We start from the raw sequence: 19,605 nt of genomic DNA on the forward strand, positions 1-19,605 counted from the left end.
ATGTCGGCCTGACATTCAACAATCGATCACAAACATAACTTTATCTGCGAGATTTATAACGAAGCCAATCATTAATCCTTATATATTTTTTATTTGCTCTAATTTACGAATTACAAAGGGAATAGGATTTGGCGTCACTAAGTGAATCGTGTATTGTCGGGAATCTAGATGGGTGTGGGCGTACAGTTTACGATTTTATTGTGACATATTTATATCTGTCGTTTATGATATTTTTTAACTTTTAAAATACGTGAATGAGTCATCTATATACATGCACCTATTATTTATAATACACGTAAAGTGTACATATACAGAATTTGTAGAGAATACCAGGTATAGCAATCAACCAAGCAGAGAATTTTGTGTGTACATGTATGCGAATTTGTAGCAATTCTACAAAATAGAGGCATGCAATGTTTAAGCGAAAATAGTGTGTTTTAAATAACAGTAATTTACCTAGAAATTACTGATTGTTTAGCGGAAAGTGATTGTATTAGAAAGTTTATTTCCGAGGTCAATTTTATGATAAAAATTCCGTTTCAATGAGAACTTACACGAACATTTAAATGGAGAGAGAGAGAGTTTTTTTAACCTACAGTTATTTTAATTTGTTTTGTTTTTTGACAAGAACATTGAACTTAAGATAGCAAGGACACCTCATGTTTTGAGTAATTTACATAACGATTTGATAAATCGTACTTCACACATTGTTGACTACATTTATAACCCCTCTCCAATGGTGACTTCTGTTTGACTTCAACGTTGGAGAGAATTTATAATAAACACTGAAATTTATATTTATAGAACACGTTTTTAAATATTTTGTTTTTTCATCCATCACTCAAACTCACCTTGTACTTGTTTATAAAAAAAATAACAAACTGTGTGGCCAGAGATGAAAAAAGAGAGTTTTGCATAATCATAAAAAATGATAAAAAAATAATAAAAGGGAATAATTTAGGATTTATAGACACAGATTTTATGGCGTTTGATTCACAATCAGAGAAATGCTATTTGAAGTCGTATTCTCTCGGGGTAACTGCTAGTTTATTCAGATACTTCAATCGTGTAAAGTACAGGTGCTTCGCACTCGAGTCTCTGAAGAGTTCACCAGAGAAGTTATAAATGGATCATTAGCGGCCCTAGTGATTTTCAAAAGTAGTAAACCACAGAGACGACTTTGGACCCAAGGTCTCGCGAACCATAAACAATCTGGCCTCGAATGACATTGATAACAGTTACTGCAAGACGAGAACTAACCGGTTACATGGGGAATACGGCCACTTACCGGGACCTTGAGGGTAGCGAGAGTGCTCAATCAACACTGATAAGTGACAAGGACATCGCACTGACCACCGCAGTGGTCACCCCTGGTGGTCACCCCACAGCTCCGTGCACGTGGTGTTGACTGTTCTGTTGTTTGCGTATTGCATCAGAGTTCATCACGGTTACACCCCGAATAAGCAGCGTGAAAGGGGAGACCTTGAGTATATTGATGAACCAGGCAATGGTCAGAAGTGGTTGTCAGGGATTTGGATGATATTTATCTTAATACTTGCGAAGATATCAAAAGGGTCCACAAACAAGGCGATTCTTGCCTCCTGTTTCGATTTTCAAGGTTAAAACATTTGATTGATGATATTTTTCAGGTACAAAATAACGAAGATATTTCCTTGGTCATCAAGACCACGATGTCAAACAGTCCTATATAATGCATCTCTCTCAAGGTTAAGATTGGAGCTGGGGAGATCAACAGCTCGAAACTAAACCATGATACAAAACAGGCCTCTTGGAATTCAGAGAATTTTTTGAACTGTTCGACTCAAAGCAGGGTTCTGGTCGAAGCTAGAATAGATACAAAGAGCGATTGCGTTGTTTGATACAACAATTGCGCCTTTTCAAAAACATTAATGTTGATTCATCGCCCGACTGTAAGTCTCTCAAATCCCTATATTACATGTAATCTTGTGGTTTTGTTTCAGAGAATTTTATTACTTTTTCTTAGGAATAAATGTCTAGAATTCTTTTCATTTCACCAGTACGAAGTTCCGCGAAGTCATGGTCGTTTATCTTTTGGCGATGTGTGAAGCTTTTGACAACTGATACTGGATCCGTAGACCTTCCTGACACAGTGAGCGGCGGACTGGGAACGGAGTGTCCCCATCACCTACAGCGGAGGAAGGAGACAATGGCCGCGTTATAGGGCCCCTGTAAGGCGATAGGGGACGAGTCCGACCTTAATGGGGGCAGGATTAAGGTAGTCTTTGTCAAGAAGTAGAGTAAACACCAGAAGAGAATCGATCACTTTGTTCTTAGTGTTTGTTTATTGGGAGTCAACAACCTTCAGTTTTCGTATGATCATTGCAGGTGCTGGGGCGCGTTTAGTGTTCACACTCGGTCGTAAATTTAAATCTTAAAGGTGTCAGCCCGTTTACACTTCCTCTTATCCTTATATAAGTGTTGGTGTGCAAGATAACAAGAGAGCTTCGAACTGTACTTTTGATTTTAGTTGGGTCGAAATACTTCGAAGTACAAACAAGCATACTCTACATAGAACTCTGCAAAGATATGTTAAGAAAACCCAAACGAGAAATTTATCTGAAATTTTTTTTTGACCAAGCATAAAAAATCTTAATAATATATTGCCTGCCCACGCAATTTTTGTGTTTTTTTTAAAACACAATCGTGGTCTTTTTGTGGACAAGTAAAAATGATTTAACCAAATAACCACACATCAGTTATTGGTGGATTGAACAATGATGTACATGACAATGTGGTACAATGTATATGGAATTTCGTTGATTTTTTTTAAGTTTACCTCTTTGGTTACGTGGTCAGTGAACTCCGCCCATTCCAATTAGTTGTATCAAGGAGCTAGATACATACCTACACGCTTAAAGAATTCATGTTTTCGCAAAAAGGGATGTCTGGCCACTGTCAAAATCTTTCTCATCGTCATGATGACGGACAAGCCACAGACACGTGGTGTCCGGGACCTAACTCAGCGATGTGAATACTTGCAGATACACTCACAAAAATGAAAAGAATTTAAATGCATGATGATTACGTTCAAGACCGAGAATATTTCTAATTTCAATTACTGTAATAATGAAGTACACGTATTACATGATTTTAACAACATTTTAACGATATGATTTTAATTATAGTTCAGCATGAAAAAATTCTTTGATAATTATATAAATTGGTAATTGTTTATTTCTTATATGTCACAATGATTTTTTGTTAATAATTAAATAATCTAATAAAAGAGCACCATTTAATCAGACCACTGCAAATGATTCGTTTATAAGGTTTGAAGACCATATGTTTTGATTGCAAAAAAAAATAAAATCAGAGTAATTCATCTCTGTCGAGCAAAATATAATTATATAGAATTGGTCTTTGAAATTGTTTCTTTTCTTCAGAACTATTCCCACAAGTGATGTGTGACTTAAAGAAACATTTGTTGCTAACACTGACGTTTTTGGGATGAACCTGTACGATGCCATGTTCTAAAGCCGTGTGTAAAAAGAGATACCGAAGGTGGGTCCCTCCAAAATATAAGTAATATTCTCTTGGCACAATAAAGATACGAAAAGAAAGTGATAAGCATTTCAGACACGTGGGCATTGGGTTTATTCTGTATTAACCTCTCTTCCTTTTTACTTCCTATTTGCATCATATACAAAGACGCCCAAAGCACAAACGAACGCCGGAATTCTTGCTAAATACTTCTGTCATTAGTGAATATGACATTAGTGAACTCTATACACAAAGGACGTCAAAAAATCGATGTAATTTGTACATGTCATCGTGAAAAGCAATTTCTTTTATACATATTTTTTCTTTTTGTTTATTTAATTGTTTGCAGACCCTAATTTGAAAGAAAACGTTAAGGAAAACAATGTCAGAAATGTGAAACCTCGCTTCCTTTACATATTTCGCGGTAAAACCTTCCCATTTACATCTTTAGCAAAATGTGAAAATCATCATGAAATGATAACCCAGTACGGGTATTGTTTGTTGTATAAACATTGAGGAGGAGACAGTTTGTTATGGTGAAACTCTACACGTCTATTGGACGGACGACGTGTCCCTCACGGGACGATGTGCCGAGTAAGATGTAGACAGGGGGATGGCCATGCATAGAAGCTCGTGTTTGTTTACTTACAGGCGAGCCTCGGTATGTTTTAATACAGATAACAGTTTACTCGTTGTTGCCAACAGTTTGCGGATTATTTCATGTAGATGAATTGCTCTTGAAAAAATAAGCAAGAATGAGTTTGCTCAATTTTTGTTGACGATATAATGAATTTGCCATGCAATATATGAAATCAAGCTTTCCACTATTATACTCCGTTACTGCACGTGTATTAACCTGATTTATAAATGTTTACTATATAGCTTATATATATGGGCATCCTTTTGCATTAGTTTTTTCATATGACCGAATTCAGTAACAAAGTCAAGTTTATTTGCAAAACATCCTTACATAAATTGCATTAACATTACGAAATTCGTTATCAGTGTTGAGAATCGCAAAAAGGGAAGGAAATGTACTCCCAGAAAAAGCAACGTGAATGAATATTGCATCCATTCCAAGACCTTTCTTTGAAGGATTGCTACAAGTCGAACTATGGCTTTGGTGAAGTCTCGGGGGAGAGGAATTGTTCTTTGATGAATTCGTTTATCTTTGGTCGGTGGAAGTCTACATTTGTACTGATGTTCGTAACTCCTGTTATTTACAGAAATGTGCATCTTTCACGTAAGTCCCGTACTATAGTCTGCCACCGCCGTGCCCTGCACGTGAGGACTTTTGTTACCGAGTTTGATAGACCCTTCTTTCTTTTTAGCTGAATATTGGATGTTTTCTCTGCCGTACACTCACACAAAAAGATACATTAGTTAACTATTTTGGAACTGATGATAAAATTCCATGGTCTTCACAAGTCAAAGTATACGTCTATTTTTAAGCATGTACTTTTTATCACTGCTTCTTAGAATTGGATTTGAAGGTGTTTTTTTTTACCTCTCTTCGTTAGAGTACATGTATTTACAAAAGTCTGACATAACATCTTGTTTTCTTTCTTCAATTTTCCTCCATGTCTGATAGTTATTCAAACGACTGAACATTTTTTTAAAGACCACCACCTTACTGAATCTGGCAACGTTTACAATTGGGAAGACACTACTTTTGTACTTGAATACTTTTTGCAATGCCGAATCAACAAACAGCTAGTTTATTGATACATACAATGTAATTATCAGTAGAAGTGTTGTGTCGGGGGAGGCAAGTTGTTATAATGAGACAGTGTAGGTAAGTGAGGGAAAACAGTCCGCCAAAACCCAATTATCTTCCACTGTGGTGGGAGTTCATGCCTGTTTTTTTTCCTCTAATTATGGCCAATTATCAGGTAGTTATGTACACTTCTTGCACTGTTTTGCTGATTCGTGATGATTGGGTACTTTTTTATTATCTCTCTCGATTCTCAGAAATATTGATGAATGGTATGTGTTTTCCGATGGTAAAAGTTGTAACAATAAAAGATATTTCAAGATTTTTATGATCTGTTTTTAAACAAAAAGATAAAATATTTATTATTTTTTAAGACTATGAGTTCAGCTTTTGCTAAAAAGATATAATATCAAAAGATAAAAACATGACCATTCAAAGTTCTGTCTTCATGAATTGCAAAAAATGTTTTTCCCCAAAGTATATCACACAAAAAATCTTTTTTCTATTAAGATAAATGCATGCCATTATAAATTTAGAAACGCTATCAGTATTATAGTTCTATAGCAGCAGGCAAATATACATTAAACTGATTTTCATAGGCATCACCGCGGCCAAAAACGAAACCTAGATAACATTTATTTGCTATGCTTCGATAAAGTGTTTGATATTCCATACCTCGACGAAAATACACATTTTAATTTTAGATATACTCTCGTAAAAATATATTGTATGTACATTGTACTGCTTTCGGTTTTACATATATTAAGGTCTAGTACAGCTGTTATAATTAAATACATAATGGTGTCCATTGTGCTTCGGATATTTCTACCCGCCCATCATAAAATCTGAAGACTCTGAAATAAACTTAAATGAAAATTCAAATTCTTATCTATAAAATAAGGAATATAAAAAAATTATCGTTAAAACCATGTTAAAATTTTGTTTATAGCAATACATATCAATCAATGAACAGAAGAACAGGCAACGAGAGAGTAAAAAAACTGCATTAATTAAAAAAAAAACCCATGGGATCATAGATTGCAATAACAACTCGATAAAGCCACCCAAAACAGAACTAAACCTCAATTAAGGTCAAATAAAGGAGCACATGTGCTAGAGGACAGGGCAGACCCCCCCCCCCCCTTTTTATCAAGACACCCGGGGTACAATTGTACTTGACTCTCCTTTCGATAGAAATCCATCAAATGTCATGAATAACATGTCTCTTTCCAAATATATGAAAATTAACGGAAAATAATCGGATTTTAAAACATTTTGGGTGTTTTTGCATAATTCGATTGTTCTTAATTTTTAGATATTTGTGAAGCCTCAAGGGACATGTTGTGTACGAGATTATAAAGGAATTGATATCGAAAGGAGAGTCAACTACCCCGGGGCTATTAATCGGGGGTGGGGTGGTAGTGGGGGTGGGGGTCCTGTCCTCAAGCAACTGTGTAACAGAGGGGACGGGGAGGGATGGGTAGGGAATAAGAACATGTACTAAAATTAGCGGGACCCCAAACCCGTTGCTACGCCTCTGACGTGTGTTTTTGTCAACATCGAGGCCAAATTATGCTGGAACGTTTTTATACACCTGACGGCCTTAGTTAACTATCTTTTGAGTTTTAAGCATCGTCTTACTAGTAAACCCATTTCAACCGAATTCTAAGACATCACTTTCCTAACAGCTGTTAATAATTCATACGAGTACTTCCGGTGCGGAGGTATGAAGTGAGTACTTTTGCATTTAAATCAGATTATCTCGGAGATGAGTTCCGTTGCGAAAAAAAATCAATGAATAGTTAACGACAAGACATACTTATTGGTAAACCTTTTATTCAACTGTTGTGATCTAGTACAGTTCAGAGCTAGGTTCAAGAGGATGCTTAAGATTAGGTTTGCTTTTGTGTTACATCAGAAACAAATATTTTTTTTGAAAACGGTAACGGTTCAGTATTCCCGTTTTACCGGCGATTAACAAATTGAAATGATGTTTAGAATTTCTGTTTCTGGTGCAAAGTTAATCAAGTTCAAGTTTTCATCTTCGGGCTCTAGATTTCCCTTTGAAGAATATGCATACAAGTTTATGTATGACAGTATAAATGCACCATGGGCCATTAACATGTAGTGCAACGCAAAATTTATTTCATATTTTCAAAAAATGAATGCTAAATTATTTTTTATTAATATCGAAAAATAAATGCTACACTCAACGACCCGGTTTGTTGAGTTCAGAATCAGAATCTTTTCTGTCCCAATTTCAAGTTGACATTATTTATCTGTTCTGTTTGACAACTACCCTTAAGCCGTCTTAAAGCGCCATCCAGTACACTCAAATTTGCTCGGCTCCGTGTTTGCGACAGCCCCTTACCCCTCGTCGTCTTACAAACATTTGTCTAATTGTGCAGGGAGACATCGTTTGTTTTCGTTTACGTACGACTATTGACTTCTATCCGGGTACTTTTCCCCGTCGGCACCTAACGTCCCGTTTACTGAACATACAAAAATATTTGCTGCTTCTTGTTTCTTTAAAAAGAGAAAATTCTAATACGCTGTCAGGTGAGAGTGAAGATTATACCCTCCCTAAAACCCACACTATCTAACTACATGCAATTGAATGCTACATATCATACTGTTTGCTTACGTCTTTGTAATCCAAAACGGTTTTTTTTATTCCTAAAATACATAATCAAGCGCCCCGTGAAAGCTACATGAATATATCGTCATATCCTTAAAAATAAACATACGCGCCGTTAAAACTACAAACCGTGAATAATCTGCCCCTGAAAAAGACACTAGCGTAAAACAGGCAGGTTAAATAGGGTAAGGAGCCGCTAAAGATAAACAAATCTCTTAAACGGTTACACGGTGAACACCACTCTACAAAAGAAACAAAAACTCTCAATCTGCAGAGGAGTATGTCAAGGAAAGCGATCCTAGCATTGATCGCCACCCCGAAGGTTCACGGCGGCGGCCGAGTGCGATCGCTGATCACTGCCGGAGTTATTGACGAGTGCAGCAGGTGCCTGAGTATATAAGCTCTCCAGTCAGTGTGATAGAACAGTTGACTCTCAGAGACTGAGGAAGATGGTGCTTGCTCGCGAGATGAGCTGTATACAATGTACGATAGTTGGGGACAAACGGGTGGGCAAGTCCACCATTACCAGGGGCCTCGGAGAGACGGAATCAAATGTACAAACAGATCTACAGAACAACAATTATGAGTCTACTATATTTGACAATATTGCTGGTAAGTAATTCTAATAAATTTATTTTACAAGTAAATATTGGAGAAGTTTTTGAATGTTGAAATTTATAAGTTGATTTTTATTTTTAACCGAATTTAGCCTCATACTGAAAATTTTTGCATCAAACTTAAAATTTTCTTTTTTCTCGCAGGTACAACTAAAGTGAATGGAGAAGAAGTTCTGATAAACTTATTTGACTGTTCCAGTGATGAGGAGCATTGTGCCATCAGAGAATTTGCCTACAGAGACAGCACCGTGTTTATTCTGTGTTACAGTGTTGTAGATAGGTCCTCACTAATCAATATCAAAGACAAATGGGTTCCAGAAATTAAAAAGTTTCTCGGCAAAAAAATCAAAGTGATTGTTGTTGGAACTCAGACAGACGTTCGAGACTCCGTGAGCTTAGACCAAGACCTTCCTGTCACTAAGACAGAGGGTTCGAACTTTGCGCGCCAAATCGGAGCAGACTATTTCATGGAGTGCAGTTTTACCTCTCCCTCCACATTCTGTGACATTTTCAAACAAGTGGCCATGATTGGCAAGAAGTCCAAACGAAGGCGCTCCCCTGTTAACATAGTGCGGAGGCTGCTCGGCACAAACTAAGAAGCTGTGATCTGATGATAAAACATTCTAGTCAAAAAATCATTCCATCTGTGTTCATATCGTGTTTATTTTTGTTTATTGTTATATCACATTTCCAACAATGAAAATGAATGCCATTAAAATATATGTTTAATAAACTGATGTCTTGCTTTCTAATGTAAATGAGGTTTTGTACTGGGTCATTCCTTGTACACAGTAATTAACAGCAATTGGTCACCACAGAACACTAGTCGGAGGTTAACAGCCTGTTCTCTCTCTGATGACCTTCAACGTATGTAGATTTATTCGACCTATACATCCTGTACCAAACAATAACAGGGATAGCGCTATGATAATTACTAGTATATGACACCAAATCTCATAAAAGGCGAGGTTATAGTTTATGCAATCAGTGCTTTCATGGGTGAAAAGTTTAATGCCTCCGAACACGATATTTAAAATTTGGTAAACATCTTCAAAATGCTCCAGACAATACACCTATAGAATCTACGATTTCTTCCTTGAGCCTTCCGGTTTGGGGCGAGTGTTAATAAATGTTACTAACCGTTGTTTTCACTTTTAGTTGATTGGTTTTCATTCCTTAGAACACCTGAATGCAAGCTCCAATAATGTTTGTTATCATAAGTTTTACAAGTGGTGGCACAATTCACATTGGCGAGATTCGATAGAACTCGTATTGGTTCACGAGTACGTCCGTTTATCCGCTGTTGCCTAAAAATTTCTTTCATTAAATTTCATGAAGATCTAATAAACCTTAAAACGGTAGTAGACTTATAGCTGCAGAACTGTAGCTCTCCGGGGAAAAAAATATTGACATTTTTTTTTCCCGGAGAGCTACAGTTCTGCAGCTAATAGACTTAGAATTTCTTATCTTGATTTGTCGTAGAAAGTGTCACAATTTTATTTTATTTTTTTTGTTTCTATTTTTTATGATTTTCAAATCAGTTACATGAAATAAAACAACTTACAATCAAAATCATAAATATTTACTTTTGAACTTATAGGCATATGCAAAATGTTAAAAGTTAATTTATTGCTTTTAAAACATATATTTTGTTTTATTAGGTGTTGTACCTAACACTTTTACAGTATACCTGCTACTTCGTGGTAATAAAACATAAATCTTCACTTCAAATATTTGACTTCAACATGGATATAAAACATCTCTTGAGGATTAACCTAACTTTTAGTTCCCTTTTTGAATAAATAAGTCCTTTGAATTTTATTTGGCCATATTCTCTAACCATTTCCATTATCCTCTGCGTTTTGCTGGTAAAAAGAATAGGAAAGACATCAGCCGCCATGAATATTTTTAATACGGGTTAACCATATTTATATATATATAAATTTTTACGTAACCTGTTTTCATGACATAAAATCGTTTTTTCTCACTTGTGTAAATGGTTATGTAAACCCGATATCTGCATGTCTCTCTATGCATTATACAACCTAGGGTTCTATTTATGTTTCATAACGTACTCAATATTATCACTTCGTATTTTACATTTACTGGTGATAAAACTTATCAACTTCAAAGACAGGTAAAATAATCCTTTTATTTTTCTGATAATAATACGCATGACTTTTAGAGATTATGCACATGTACAAATGTTTCTTTGCTTTAGCAAAATGATCCAAGTTGGGAAATGTAGCTTTCAAGCATAAGTCGATTCACTATTTCACCACTTCTAATGTATTAACATTATACACAAGAGAGCACTGAGGAGCAGGTGATTTTCAAAGTAATATTTATATTTTTTCTACATTGACAGTAAGTTATTAGATTGTACAGAATATATGAGATTCATTAAGTGTTTATTATTATAAATCAATTGCGGACAGTAAAACTGTACCACGTGCATAAAATAAGATTAAACATTTAGTGCAAACGTTAAAACCACAAATATTAGCACTCTAAGATCAATTGTATGATACATGGTTTTCTCTTAAACTTAAAAGTAGGGTTAGCGAGGTACAAATTGTTCTCGGCGTTTGCTAGTGTCTTTATCTGGTGAGACACAATAACCTATTTTTCAAAACTGTAACTTTTCTATAATTAATATCACAGCCTATAAAGCTTTTTTTAAAACATGGAACACGCTAGACGTTAGGGTATCAAAACTTTGAAAGCATGACGAAATATAGAAAAAAAATATAGCGTGATTCCATTGCAGACCTTTAATTGATTTTCAGTACATTTTGTAAAAACTCAAAATCCTGAAAATAGGATAGCACTTTTCGCGGTTTCTTTAAATGTTACAATACTCTTTGTCTATGACCTATTTATCCAGTACTTCTCCATGGTAATTATGCAAACTACAAGAATTTCTTTTAGTTCGTTGCATTTCGTTCTCACTGACATCAATACTGAAGAAGAAGCACCCAATAACCAAAAACTACTACTTACAAAGGAAGCACCCGTGTTTGTAAATAGACGAGGCCCACGCAAAGTGTATGGTTTTACACTAGAGTAACTCTCTATGTCTGCGCGGCGGAGAGTTAAGTCGGGTAATCGGCTCAGTCCTGTAAATATCTGCTGTATCATGAAGACATTATATCAACAATCCCCACGTTATTATGACCGTCACATACTGGGGTCATGTTAGACGCGGTGCATTCAGATTAAAATAAGTTTTCATATTTCGAACCCCCTGCCACTGTTTTCGTTGTAAATTTGTCAGGCATACTCTTTGTTTTTCTTGGTAAATTAAATAGCAAAAAAGTAAGAGGATGTATACATTTGAAAAAAAAGAAGCTTCCATCTGTCCGTGTGCCTTCAGGCCTGGGATTTGTAATAGTTCGTATAAACATTAATTTAGAAAGATTGCCCACACCACAATGTTTGAATTAAAAAAAAATACTTATATGCCACAGCATATGCATTGAACACATAAAATTAACATCGAGGACTTTATTTTCATAAAAAGTAAGATTCAATATGCTGGAGCATACGTCTCTCTAATTGTTGTCCACGGTTTTAAGGTACATATCAGTGGTATAAAAGTTACTAATAAATCATTTTTGATGGTGAAAACATGCAACACATATCAACGGTTTATTTGCTATATTTCTAGGTTTAAGGATTTCTCTCAATTTTGTCATATATTGTTACATGCACCATTTAAAACCTCACCGATTACATCTGGTTGCCTTCCATAAAAGTTCATACCAAATGGATAAAAAGACTTATAAATGGCTACGATTACCAAATGAATCTATAAAGAGATTTGCATATATATTTGAAAACACATCCATTTTTTGGAAATATCATTTTCTTTACGAAGTATTTCGTCCAGGGGAAAAAAATTGATACATTTAGTCCACTGATGTGATGATAGACCCTTGAAATGAGAGCGGAAGACTGTGAATTATTCAATTAAATGTACCAAGAGAGATAACTCTCAATACAAGACGTTATGAACTACTGCCGAACATAATAAATTTGTTATCATCAACACTACGAGCAATATCCACTCTCTCAGAAAGTCACCAGTAACGGACTGACCCCCGCTGTGAACTCTGACGTCACTCATGTTCATTACTCTCAGCCGGAACGCCTTGTTTGGCGTCTCCCTCGCCCTCCCTATCTGCAGTGGGTAAGGATACCCATCCTGTAACACCATGGTCAGAGTTTTGTTCGCATCCTCAGATTCAGACACATTGACTGACACCACGGTGTCCGCCAGTCTCAGATCAAACGTGAACCCTCGATACTTCAGGTCGTTCATGGCCCACGCAGAAGTTCCCGGAATCCCGGACATGGACACTTCCAGGTGGTCGTCTGTCAGACGGAGTCCCCCGTAACCAAACACCACAGCCTGGAGCAGACCCCCGGCCCCAGTGATAAAATTCACGCACCGGGGACCCTCCGTGGAATTCGCCGGCTTTTCGCTGAAAACCTGTAAATGTAAAATATTAATTTAAACATATATATTAAATAGTATTAACAAGACCTTGGACTTTAGGTTGGACTTAGCTATCTATTTCTTGCGTCAAAACAAGTTGAAAATGACGCGGTTTCAAGCGAAATATGCACTGATTGCGTAGTCTTAGCTCAAAAGCCAGACAAATCTTGTTGATTTCAAAGAGCCATGGCTGAGTGGCAAGCAATGAAATAGTCAGGCCTATGTCACATTGCTGTTTGACACAACTACCCAAAGTCCAAGCTCTTATTTCGATGTTTCTAACTGATAGCTCAATAAGCATTGGCAACCTCTCTCCCAAAAGTAAAATATACCTTAAAAGGTCCATTGATGTTTCGGAACATCATCCTGAAATTTTGGTGAGCCCTCTGAGGTTCGCCTAGCTCTAACCACCCCACGGTGTGCATGCTCCAGGTCCCAGTATCTGGTCCATATCTATCTGTCACCTACAGATACACAGTGTGTTGTATTGTTGGGCATCTACACGTAGCTGTTCTCTCCATTGGATGTACATACAATTTATAACAGTCTCTACTTACGTTTTCATAGATTTCCAGATCGTTCCTCCTAGTTGCTCTAGACATTGGCATTTGAAGAGGAAATCCGAGTAGTACCACATCAGACTGTTTGATTTTCTCTGCGTGAAATCAATGCATAGTTGCTGTCAAAATCTCGAATTTATTGTTAAAAAAAGTAAACAAAAAACTATAATTCATCATGCTTCCAACCTTTCAAAGAAAAGCCGTCGAACTGAGGGTGGAAGTCGTGTTGCTGGTCATACAAAATCCGTATCTTATTGCTGACCTCCAGAAACCCGCCCAGTTCAATTTTGTCGAGCGATGCCAAGTTTCTATAAAAAAGAAATTCCAATGAATATCCAAGAAAAAGTCTAATACACAGTCTAAATATTCTGGTGCACTTACTTTTTCATCAGAAAATCGGGTAATTCCATGCTGAGTTTAGCGTTGTAATTCGTGAAGACGGAGTTATTGATGTTAAAATGATACTCGTCTGGTCCCATTACACCTACAGCGGTAATTGTTTAAAAGTTTTGACTTTCATCAACGCTGTAAAGACGATAAAAAAATTAAAAAGTATCATGACAATAAATATCAGAAACCTGTTATAACGTAATCTCCCTCTGTAGACTTCACTGCCCGGCTCTTCCAGAAACGCGCAATTTCTAGAACTAGGTCTGTCCCTCCATTGTCCAGTAGTTCCGCTGCGCGTGTCGTGGAAGAGGCGGCAAGATAATGACGTAGAGATAGTCCTACGTCAGCAGTCACGTGAATCTGGTAGTCTGATGCTGGCTTCCATGGACATGTTTCGTAACCTTTCGAATGCAAACATCAGACCAAATAAAAAGGAAGCCGAACACTATGATATATGGTCTGTGGTAGAAGAAGAGTTAGCGCAGTGATATGCCTATGTTGGTTACCTGTGAACGCCTGCTCCCACGGGAACTGTGCACCTTCATAGCCGCTTGCCTTTGCCCTCACCTTGACGGCTGGGAGGACACGGAGTCTGGAACCAATCATGGTTCTCGCCATATCTGGGTAAAACATCATGATTGGCGGCATTATCCACGTGTCCATATCCCAAAACACGTGACCTGCGTAGTCATTGTGAGGACCACCAGAAACATTTGCTAGCAGTTTGCCTCCTCGAGAAAGTCCTCCTGTCATAAAAAACAATAAGGGTTTGTCTTAACTTTTGGAGGAAAACATTTTATTTAGATCATGTCAAAGGTATTCTATAAAATCTTTATTTTTTATAGAAAGTGTTAAAAATTATAAACCTGGGCTAAGTCCATGAAAACTGTCTGTTCTTTTGGACGGAAGTGACGACAGAATGTGATAGAAGCAGGCGTTGATTGTCTGTTGAAGGTCGGTGTCCCCGACAGTCTCGATTTTCCCGTTCTTCCACAAACCTTGCCACATCCGTTGTTGCAAAAAGAGTGATTGTTAATTAGAGCCCAAAGCAAACAATCGTATAAATTAAATCCTTATTCCTACGTTGGATTCAATCACGTGAAAATGCTTTAGAAGAAAGTTTGAAAGTATTCGAAAAACCTCCAGTAAGCTACAAGAAGGAAGACCCGTCAATAAAGAGTTGACAAACACTTACCTTAGAATGCAACCAATACAGTTCATCGGCAGACATAGCGAGAGCCGTACTGTATCCGTTACTCGCCCTTGTCTTGTTGGTGTGGATGGAGGTAATGAACTTGAAGGTGTGGGACTTCTCTGAAGCCGTGAGAGACAGAGATTCCGGCGCATGCGTCCAGTAATGGTGGATAGTCGTCAGCGCGCTGCTGTTTGTTTCTGGTTGAACGATTGGTCCATACTGGTATCTGGAAAAGTAGCTTTTGTACTTTCATTTAGTGGTTTCTAATAGGTTACATTACATTTACTTTTAACAAAACTTATCCATAGCTGATAACTGACTGAGTCAAGTAAGATATAGCTGCAGAACTGTAGCTCTCCGGGAAAAAAATATTGACAGACCGGAGAGCTACAGGGCCACCCATTGAAAAAAATGTATATATTTATTGCACAGAAAAACGTGCGCTAGTTTTCGACTAATTTACCTTATTTATCCGCAAATTCTGTGAAAACAATTAGTACCATTAAATTCTTCATGCAATTTACTACTGATATCGTCTCTTCACTTGCCTCGGATAGTCAAAAAAAGAGGCCCTGTAGCTCTCCGGTCTGTCAATATTTTTTTCCCGGATCGAGAGCTACAGTTCTGCAGCTAATTTAGATACAGTGTTAATTTTTTTGCAAGAATAAACACTTGATGTCATCCCTTGCACTGATGATTGTGAAATTTAATTCCTTTTGGAAATGTACACTCGGGATATCAAGAATATATGACTAATGACACTATATACAGTATTACGAATTAAATAATATTTAATATTATTTAGTTGTAAGCCCAATTTTTTTTAGAAATATGACTTTCAATTTTATATGGTTTAGTGTCTGCACAACACAATATTTGACCGTGCGCAGTGACCTCGCTTTTGCAGTTTTAAATTTTGAATTAAACTTGGATATAAAGGAATAAATTCAACTTTTTTTTTAGCTCAGATTAATGGAAATTATTGCTAAATAATAACTACTAAGTTTTGTGATAATATGACGTTAAGTAAAAAAGATACGGCAAAAGTCTTCCTATTTTTTACTGACCCACGTAGACACCTCATTCCTCTAATGCTTTACCTTGTGTTGTTTATATTAACCATTTTCTGTTCTAGTCCAAAGTCTGGAGACGATTTTCCAGTGTTAAGATGAAGATGGACATTCAGACAGGTGTGAGATGAACTGGTCTTCATAAGTTTGATTAGGACAATCAGTAGATTTGGGAACAGTCTATGGGCAAAATATTGCGCTTCCACTTCACAATTGGACAAGTTCACTTTATGAATAAACACACCTACAAATACCGAAACACGCTTTGAAATAAAGATTTCGTCCAAAGCTAATAAATTTTATGCAGAAAGATTTGGTTCTCTGGCAAATACATACCATTCCTCATATCTAGACGATAGACTTCAGAAATGGCGCCACTGGTGACGCGAATGGACGCGGTGGATGGAATTCGTGCTCGATGGCTATCCTCGCGGTAGCCATTGAAGACGCCATCAACGTAAATTGCGTCACTAAACACATTGGTGGCTAAATAACCGTTGCCGATAGGTGGTGCAAACCGATCGTCATCCGGAAACCTTGATAGATTAAAATAAAAAAAAAAACAAGAATGTAAAAATTGATCTTTTGATATTCATTTCTGTGCATCTAATTTGACATGAATGATGCAATATACTCACCTTTTGGAATCCAAAATAAAACTTGTAGAATCTCCTGAACACATACATGGCACAATGGCTATTAATGCAATCAGTACTAATGCCATGTTTAGAAATACAGGGTGAAGAAAGGGGTAATCTGTGGCAGCCACATAACCCAGTCTCCATGATCTCTGTGGTGAGGGAGATACGAGAGGGCAGGGACTCCGTCGATGGCGGGTGTTTAGCGATATCAACGAGGATATTGGAAGGATTAATTTATATAAAATATTCTATATTAGGAAATAGCTGTAGCAACATAAGGGGGCATCCTTTGCTAAACAAGACACACACACATGTGTCAGTTGAAGATCTTGCATCCTTTCAATTGGGTTCAAAGATTCTGAATTATGGGGTATTTTGCGATGCCTTTCCAAATCCTTGCATTTACATTAAATGCCTTGATGCAATACTGGATTCCCTGCTCGAAAAGCACTCGCGATTGAGTGAAGAACGAAGCAGTGCTGTTTCAAACGTACATGTAGGTATCTGACGATAAAAGGGAATTGTGCATGTTTAATTCAATAGGCCAAAACATATTTCTTCTTTGATGATACTGTCATCAGTAATGCAAGATTTTTAAACAACGAAATATCGTTTTATCTTGTATGCATACGAAAATCTATGAAAGTAGCAGGCATTGCAAAAGAAATTTGTTTTCCATGTCAGCTAGGGAATTATGTATTTTTTCTGCAAAGATTACTATCTTAATAGCCCGTTCGAACCATATATGAAAGCGTTTTACTTTAAAAATAATATTTCTTTGAATTTCTCTTAGAGAATCCATGAAAGTGAGAAAAAGTTCTTAAAATACCTCACTAATTATCTGAAAAATGATTATACAGAAGAGCAAATAAAAAATTATATATGATAAGAAAACATTTTAAAAACTTATTCCAACATAGTGATCCGGTCTATTATTCATATGCTGGAAATATTGCACTTGAAATTGTCATTGATCAAACTGGTTTTAACTATTAAAGCAGAATTTTAGTGGATGCTAGCAAGAATGTAATACAGAACTTGCATGTAATTTGGGTTTTCAGTTTATTCATACTCAATAATCCAAAGGTTTTCCATGTTTTAACCTGCACTTGTTTTAAGTACATTATATTTCATCACAGTCATTTTTGTATTCAATATGATTAATTATGAGTCAAAGCCTCTATTACAGGTGATTGTCCAATACTAAATAAGTTTATAGGTTTATATTGCCAAGGCTACAAAATATTTTATTCATAAACATATATTATTAGTCAAAGCTGATTTACTGTTTTGGTTCAGAATGTTTAACTCTGCTCATCATTTTATTAGATACTGTAGCAGTACATACATGGAAATAGTATCTTATATTTGAAATTTCAATAAATGAAGTACAAAATATTTATACACTACATACCAACTCATTCTGATTTTATATCTACATAAAGCTTAACAAATTTTTGGAGTTAATGATTTCAATTTTAAATAAAAGAAAACTCTTTTTATTGAAAAATTTATTGTCACAACCATAGATAGATACAAAACAGTACATAATAGAACATGTATAAGAATAGCCAAGTATAAAACAAATGAGCAATAAATACAACAAAAATATTAATACTGATATATAGCATTCAAATAAAAAAGCTGTAACAAAACAAGTGAAAGACTCTATAATACTGTGCAAATCTCAATCCAAACATCAACATATCGGGAAGTTTCACTCTGTGGTCATCGTCTACCAGTCTGTTGGATCAATGGTGAACTTAGAATATTCTCTGTGGACCACTTCATGTTCATTTGTAAAGGTTGCCTTGGAGACAGAAGAGTAGGGACTTCCTCTACATACCAGATAATTCTTCCTAAAAATGGCAAATGTTTGAAAGAATTAGAATTATCTTGGCAATATAAATCCTATTCATATATTTCTTATACCAAAAAAAAAAACTTAATATGTGTACTCTCATGTTTGAATTCAAATTTTTCTTGCTTAAATTTATAAATTTTATTTTGTAAAGTTATAATGCAACTGGTGTTTGTACGGTAATGAGAGCAAGGGTGTAATAAGTGTGCAAACATTTAGTTTTTGCCCTCTTACATGTTCTCGATCTGTGGTCTGCTGCCCTGGATGGTCCCTCTAATGGTCCCCTTCTCTGTATTCATCATCTTCCCAACAATACCAAGCTTATTTGCCTCCACATAAGTGTACTGAAAAAGAAAATAACATGGTGCAATGAAGTGAGCTTTGCAATGCAGATCAAGTTAATCCACAATGGCGTATATTTGACAGAACTGTATCAGTAGACTCTCAGCTAGTATTGTATGTAATTTTACTCACTGGTTTCATAGCAACACCTGGAACCAAAAAGATCCAAAAGATAAAACTTTGGAATATGAAAAAGTCGTTTCAAATTCAATGTGTTCTATGGGGATTTATCCCTTGTGTTTATAAAGGTTAATATCATGGACGAGATTCAACGTTATCTTTCAATTCAAAGATGAAACTTCTCAACCTTTATACTTGCAACTTTTTACAATCACCCTATCAAACATAGCCAATACCTTGTACATTTCCACACAACTCAAAGTCGACAGAAATAAACCTTTGGTAAGCCATGATCTAGCAGAAAACAAACCGTTGTCAAAGTGAAAGTTGCTGCCAAACTGGTTCTCTGTCCCTGTAACTCCAATGAAAAATGAAAACGAGTCAGCGATTGGAGCAATATCAACAGATAAACCAATCAAATTATCCGATACATT

General features: G+C 36.2%; 3 protein-coding genes across 3 annotated transcripts; 1 reads left to right on the top strand and 2 right to left on the bottom strand.

Annotated features, from left to right (window-relative positions):
- Window positions 1-8,043: 8,043 nt before the first annotated feature.
- LOC128177690 (cdc42 homolog) lies at window positions 8,044-9,224 on the top strand. Its single transcript, XM_052844513.1, has 2 exons — window positions 8,044-8,486; window positions 8,636-9,224. Exons 1-2 carry the CDS (start codon window positions 8,324-8,326, stop codon window positions 9,085-9,087), a joined length of 615 nt encoding a protein of 204 aa, XP_052700473.1. The 5' UTR covers window positions 8,044-8,323; the 3' UTR covers window positions 9,088-9,224.
- Window positions 9,225-10,817: 1,593 nt separating this feature from the next.
- Window positions 10,818-16,959, bottom strand: LOC128175239 (protein-glucosylgalactosylhydroxylysine glucosidase-like). Its single transcript, XM_052840711.1, has 12 exons — window positions 16,846-16,959; window positions 16,544-16,743; window positions 16,238-16,451; window positions 15,139-15,363; window positions 14,809-14,951; window positions 14,449-14,688; window positions 14,131-14,343; window positions 13,934-14,036; window positions 13,739-13,860; window positions 13,550-13,647; window positions 13,325-13,456; window positions 10,818-12,986 (listed from the first exon to the last, which is right to left on the bottom strand). The coding sequence occupies exons 1-12, from the start codon at window positions 16,929-16,931 to the stop codon at window positions 12,489-12,491; spliced, it is 2,274 nt and encodes a 757-aa protein (XP_052696671.1). The 5' UTR covers window positions 16,932-16,959; the 3' UTR covers window positions 10,818-12,488.
- Window positions 16,960-18,151: 1,192 nt separating this feature from the next.
- On the bottom strand, window positions 18,152-19,546 carry LOC128175238 (acylphosphatase-1-like). Its single transcript, XM_052840710.1, has 4 exons — window positions 19,408-19,546; window positions 19,184-19,200; window positions 18,944-19,053; window positions 18,152-18,707 (listed from the first exon to the last, which is right to left on the bottom strand). The coding sequence occupies exons 1-4, from the start codon at window positions 19,460-19,462 to the stop codon at window positions 18,584-18,586; spliced, it is 306 nt and encodes a 101-aa protein (XP_052696670.1). The 5' UTR covers window positions 19,463-19,546; the 3' UTR covers window positions 18,152-18,583.
- Between the last annotated feature and the right edge of the window lie 59 nt (window positions 19,547-19,605).

Source organism: Crassostrea angulata, chromosome 3, assembly GCF_025612915.1.
Source record: "Crassostrea angulata isolate pt1a10 chromosome 3, ASM2561291v2, whole genome shotgun sequence".
In the NCBI taxonomy this organism is placed as follows: Eukaryota; Metazoa; Mollusca; class Bivalvia; order Ostreida; family Ostreidae; genus Magallana; species Magallana angulata.

Coding starts and splice junctions, on each gene's coding strand:
- LOC128175239 (XM_052840711.1), bottom strand. CDS start 16,931: ATGGCATTAGTACTGATTGCATTAATAGCCATTGTGCCATGTATGTGT. Junction 16,744..16,845: donor TTTATTTTGGATTCCAAAAG/GTGAGTATATTG, acceptor TAATCTATCAAG/GTTTCCGGATGACGATCGGT. Junction 14,037..14,130: donor GGGAGATTACGTTATAACAG/GTTTCTGATATT, acceptor TTACCGCTGTAG/GTGTAATGGGACCAGACGAG.
- LOC128175238 (XM_052840710.1), bottom strand. CDS start 19,462: ATGGCTTACCAAAGGTTTATTTCTGTCGACTTTGAGTTGTGTGGAAAT. Junction 18,708..18,943: donor AGACCACAGATCGAGAACAT/GTAAGAGGGCAA, acceptor TGCCATTTTTAG/GAAGAATTATCTGGTATGTA.
- LOC128177690 (XM_052844513.1), top strand. CDS start 8,324: ATGGTGCTTGCTCGCGAGATGAGCTGTATACAATGTACGATAGTTGGG. Junction 8,487..8,635: donor TATATTTGACAATATTGCTG/GTAAGTAATTCT, acceptor TTTTTCTCGCAG/GTACAACTAAAGTGAATGGA.